The sequence below is a fragment of the Orycteropus afer genome, unplaced genomic scaffold (genome assembly GCF_000298275.1).
Source record: "Orycteropus afer afer isolate SDZICR_OR568_19922 unplaced genomic scaffold, OryAfe1.0 scaffold00144, whole genome shotgun sequence".
Lineage (NCBI taxonomy): Eukaryota > Metazoa > Chordata > Mammalia > Tubulidentata > Orycteropodidae > Orycteropus > Orycteropus afer.
In genome coordinates, this window is record NW_006921731.1 from 1,832,039 (window position 1) to 1,837,292 (window position 5,254).

The window sequence follows — 5,254 nt, forward strand, 5'->3', positions numbered from 1 at the left end:
CATGCTTGGTAGGGTAGAGGGTTGACGAAAGAGGGGGAGGCCTTCAACGAGATGGATTGATACGGTGGCTGCAATGATGAGCTCAAGTATAGCAGGGATTGTGGGGCTGGCGCGGGATAGGGCAGTGTTTCGTTCTGCTGTGCATGGGGTCGCTATGAGTTGGAAATGACTCGACGGCACTTAACAACAACAACAACATGGATAATAATGCTGAGCATTTTTTCATGTGTTTGGTGACCATTTGAATGTTCTTTTTGTTGAAATGCCTATTCAAACCCTTTGTCCATTTTATGATTGGGCTATTTGTCTTTTTGTTGTTAAGTTGTCAAAGTTTTATATATATTTTGGTTATTGTTGTCAGATATATGCATTCCAAAGATATCCTCCTAGCCAACAGCCTATCTTTTCACTATTTTGGTAAAGTCTTTTGATGAACAAAAGTTTCCAGTTTTTACAAGGTCTCATTTATTTATTTTGTCTTTTGCTGCTTGTGCTTTTGTCATTATATTAGATAATCCATTGTTGAAAGCTAGGCCTGACAATATTACCTCTGCTTGTTCTTCTGAGAATTTTAGGTCTTTAATCCATTTTGAATTTGTTTTTATATATAGGGTGTGAGGCATGGATCTTGTCTCATTTTTCTGCATTTGAAAATCCAATTTTCCCAGCACCACTTATTGAAGAGACTCTTCTTTCCAATAGAATGGAGTTAGCACCCTTGTCAAAAATCAGTTGACCACACATGTGTGTGTTTATTTCTGGACTCTCAATTTTATTCCATTTGTCTATGTGTCTATTGTTATACCAGTAGAGGCTGGTTATACAGTAGAGGCTGTTTTGATTATTATAGCTATATGTATGTTTTAAAATAAGGCAATGTGAGTCTTCCTACTTTGTTTTTCTCTTTTGACATTGCTTTAACTATTCAGGGCCTCTTACATTCATATAACATTGAGGATTGGTTCTTCTATTTCTGTAAAGAAGGCTAATGGGATTTTGATCACGTGATTGGTTTAAAAAAAGTCTTATTCTACTGCATAAGTGGACTTGTGTTTTTTGGAATAACTATCAGATAAGTAAAATAATAATAGCAGCTACCACTAATTGATTCTTGCTATGAATCAACTGCCTCAGTAATTTACATGTGATGCCATTTACCATGAAATTCCTAACAACCTTATTAGGTAATAAAAATAGGCAGGCCTTGTGTAGAGTTTACTATGTTCCAGGCACTGTTCTAAAGTGCTCTACTTATTTCAACTTGTTTAATTCTTACAACAACCTTATGAGGTGGGTACTACTTGTATTTCCACTTTACAGACAAGAAAACTGAGACCCCCCTATTAGTTAGGAATGTGTCCAAAGTCACACAGATGGTTACTGAGCGGGAATTTTTACCTAGGGAGATTCCAAAATCTATGCTTTTAACACTATGCTATACTGCTTCTCTGGAGTCCCTGAGTAATACTAATGGTCAATGAGCTCAGCTGCTAACTGAAAGGCTAGAAGTTTGAATCCACTCAGAGGTGCCTCAGAAGAAAGGACTGACAATCTACTTCTGAAAAATTAGCCGTTGAAAACCCACATGTTCTACTCTATACACAAGGGGTCACCATGAGTTGGAATCAACAGCAACTGGTTATACTGCTTCTCTAAAAATATTATCCACACATAATACTTATTTCATCCTTCTAAATTCCATGAGAAAGACAGTAATATTTCTCCACTTTACAGATGAAGAAATTGAGGTTCAGGGAGGTGAAGTGATTGTACTAAATAAGTCACTGTGGCAAGACTGTCTGACTACAGAGCCCTTGTGGTACACTATCGGGCTGTACAAAAGAGGTGGCAGATCCCTGGGGGAGCAAGACTAGAGTCCTATCTGGGTGTGGCCACCTCACCTGCTTGTAGATGAGCTCGAAGCCTCCTGTGTCACAGTTGCGGTCTTGCCGCCGGTCAATGACAACACGCAGGGTGTCGGCTTGCACACCAGCACAGAGCCGGGCCGTGACCGCTGTGGAGGGCGCCATGGTGGGGCTGGCATTGATCTCAATTAGCCAGGGCTGGAAGTCCTCCCCGAACACAAAGTCTGCCCCATAGAGCTCGAAGCTGGCCTTCCGACACTGCACGGTGTCCTGGGAGGTCTGCAGGGCGTGGATCACAGCAGCCTTCATGCCAGGCACAATGATGGTGGACCAGGCCTCCGGGGCCCCCATTTTCTGCAGGTGGGCCTGGAATTTCTGACTTGACCACATGTTGTCCGGGGGCAGCTGTGGATGTCGGTGGCATGAGTTCTCCAGGTGCTTCTGGATGGAGTTGTTGCACAGGTGCACTGAGCTGAGGCAGAGAGCAGAAAGCTGAGGCCTGGCCCCTGATACCTCTCCCACCCATACTCAGGGAGGGTAGGTAAACCCTGGAGCCAGGTCTGGGCCACCTTAGACCATTCAGCTTGAGCTGGAACCCTGCTGGGTGGGGGGAGATAAGGAGCACAAAGGCAAGCTTAGGCCTACTCAGGGACCTGGGTCCCAGGATATCCTTCTAGGGCCACAACCAGTTAAAGACAGGGACTGCAATGTTAACTGCTTTGTGAGAAATCTCAGTTAACCCTCTCAGTGCTTGGAAGACAAGAAGGTGAGTATTATAGATTAAATCATGTCCCCCTAACATATGTATTGAAGTCCTGGCCCCTGTTATCTGTGGATGGGATCCTATTTGGAAATAAAAAATTTTTTTTTAATGTTAATGAGGTCATATCAGGGTAGGTCCTAAACCTAATCACTTCTATGTTATAAAAAGCAGAACAGACACACACAGCAGGGAAGACAGGTGGCAAGAAACACCAAGGAATGCCAAGGAACTCCTGGGGCTAACTACAAGGACAGATCCTCCCCTAGAGCAGATGCCCTGATTTGAACTTCTAGTCTCCAAAACTGGGAGATAACAAATTTTTGTTCTTTAAATCACCCACTTGTGGTATTTTTTGTTACAGCAGCACTAGGTAACTAAGACAGGGAGTAGGAATAAGGGTCCTATAGTCACCAAGAAATGTGCCCTGGTGGCACAGTGGTTAAAGCGCTTGGCCGCTCACCAGCTGTTCTGCAGGAGAAAAGATGTGGCAGTTGCTTCCGTGAAGATTTACAGCCTTGGAAATCCTATGGGACAGTTCTAGTCTGCCTATAGAGTACCTATTGCTGGACTAAGTCGACAGCAATGGGTTTAGTCACCAAGCCATGTGGTCAAGTCTCATCTTCACCAATTATATGATCTTATGCAAGTCATTTTATCTGAGTCCTCATTTCACAATGAGGTAAAATGCAGGTAATGATAGTACCTACTTCACTGGGTTTGTGTGAAGAATGCATGAGATAATACACATGGTGTACTGAGCGCTGTCACAGACAATGCATGCACTAATTGGCAGCTATGAGTTTCATATTACTGCCTTCATTCTTCAGATGGGGCAACTGAAGCTTAAATAGGCTTTCACTTGACCACAGTCACACATCTTAGAAGCTGCAAGAGATGGAATTTACACTTGGCCTCAACAAGGCATCCTCAAACTCCCTAATATAACTCTGCAACCTGTCTCTCTCCTCTGGTACTTGTCTTGCTCCTCTTTTATCCTGCTCTTTTTCTTCATAACATGTCTCACCTTTTAGCATACTGTTGTTGTTGTTGTTGTTAGGGGCCGTAGAGTCGTCTCCAACTCATAGCAACCCTATGCACAGCAGAATAAAACACTGCCCAGTCCTGTGCCAGCCTCATAATCCTTGCTATACCTGAGCCCGTCGTTGTAGCCACTGTATCTATCCATCTAGTTGAGGGTCTTCCCCTTCTTCGTTGACCCTCCACTTTACCAAGCATGATATCCTTCTCCAGCGAATGGTTCCAACTGGCAACACAACCAAAGCAGGTGAGACGAAGTCTGGCCATTCTCACTTCCAAGGAACATTCCAGCTGCACTTCTTCCAGAACAGATTTTGTTAGTCTTTTAAGCAGATCATGGTACTCTTAGCATTCTTCTCCAACACAACTCAAAACCATCAACTCTTCTTCAGTCTTCCTTAGTCATTGTCCAGCTCTCACATGCATAAGAGGCAATTGAAAATACCACGACTTGGGTTGTTGTGTTGTTGTTAGGTGCCATCAAGTTGTCTCTGACTTATAGCAACCCTATGCACACCAGAATGATACACTGCCAAGTCCCATGCCAGCTCTGCAATCCGTTATATTTGAGCCCATCACCACAGCCACTGTGTCAATCCATCTCATTGAGGGCCGGCCTAACTCTCTTTTGTTGACCCTCCACCTTACCAAGCATGACATCCTTCTCCAGGGAACAGTCCCTTCTGATAATGTGACCAAAGTAGGTAAGATGAAGTCTGGCCATTCTTGCTTTCAAGAAGCATTCTGGCTGCACTTCCTCTAGGACAGATCTGTTAGTTCTTTCAGCAGTCCATGGTACTTTCAGCATTCTTTACCAGCACAACTCAAAAGCATCAATTTTTCTTAGGTCTTCCTTATTCATTGTCCAGCTCTCACATGCATATTTTTGGCTTGTGTCAGATGCACCTTAGTCCTCAAGGAGACATCTTTGCTCCTCAGGACTTGAAAGAGATCTTTTGCAGCTGACTTGCCCAGTGCTATATGTCGTCTGATGTCATGACTGCTGCTTCCATCAGTGTCGATTGTAGAACCAAGCAATGTGAATGAAGTCTTTGACAACTTCAATCTTTTCTCCATTTATCATGATGCTGCTTATAGGTCCAGCTGTGAGGATTTTTGTTTTCTTTATCTTGAGATGTTATCCATACTGCAGAATGTATTCTTCAATCTTCATCAGTAAGTGCTTCAAGTCATCCTCACTTTCAGCAAGCAGAGTTGTGCTGTCAGTGTATCACAGGTTGTTAATGAGTCTTCCTCCAAACCTGACACCATGTTCTTCTTCAGATAGTCCAGCTTCTCGGATTATTTGCTCAGCATATAGATTGAATAAGTATAGTGAAAGAATACAATCCTGATGCACTCCCTTCTTGATTTTAAACCATGCAGTGTCCCCTTGTTCTGTATGAACGACAGCCTCCTGATCTATGTATAGGTTCCTCATGAGTACAATTAAGTGTTCTGGAATTCCCATTCTTCTCAATGTTATCTACAATTTGTTATGATCCACACAATCAAATGCTTTTGCATAGTCAAAAAAACACAAGTAAACATCTTTCTGGTATTCTTTGCTTTGAGCCAAGATCCATCT

At 43.0% G+C, this 5,254-nt stretch overlaps 1 protein-coding gene across 1 annotated transcript in view; it reads right to left on the reverse strand.

The window, feature by feature from the left end:
* LOC103201194 (tubulin monoglycylase TTLL3) overlaps positions 1 to 5,254 on the reverse strand; it is a 40,890-nt gene that overhangs the window by 17,734 nt on the left and 17,902 nt on the right. Inside the window, exon 9 of the mRNA XM_042781655.1 lies at positions 1,902 to 2,337. Within this exon, the coding sequence (XP_042637589.1) occupies positions 1,902 to 2,337 (436 nt within the window). The remainder of the gene's footprint in view (positions 1 to 1,901; positions 2,338 to 5,254) is intronic.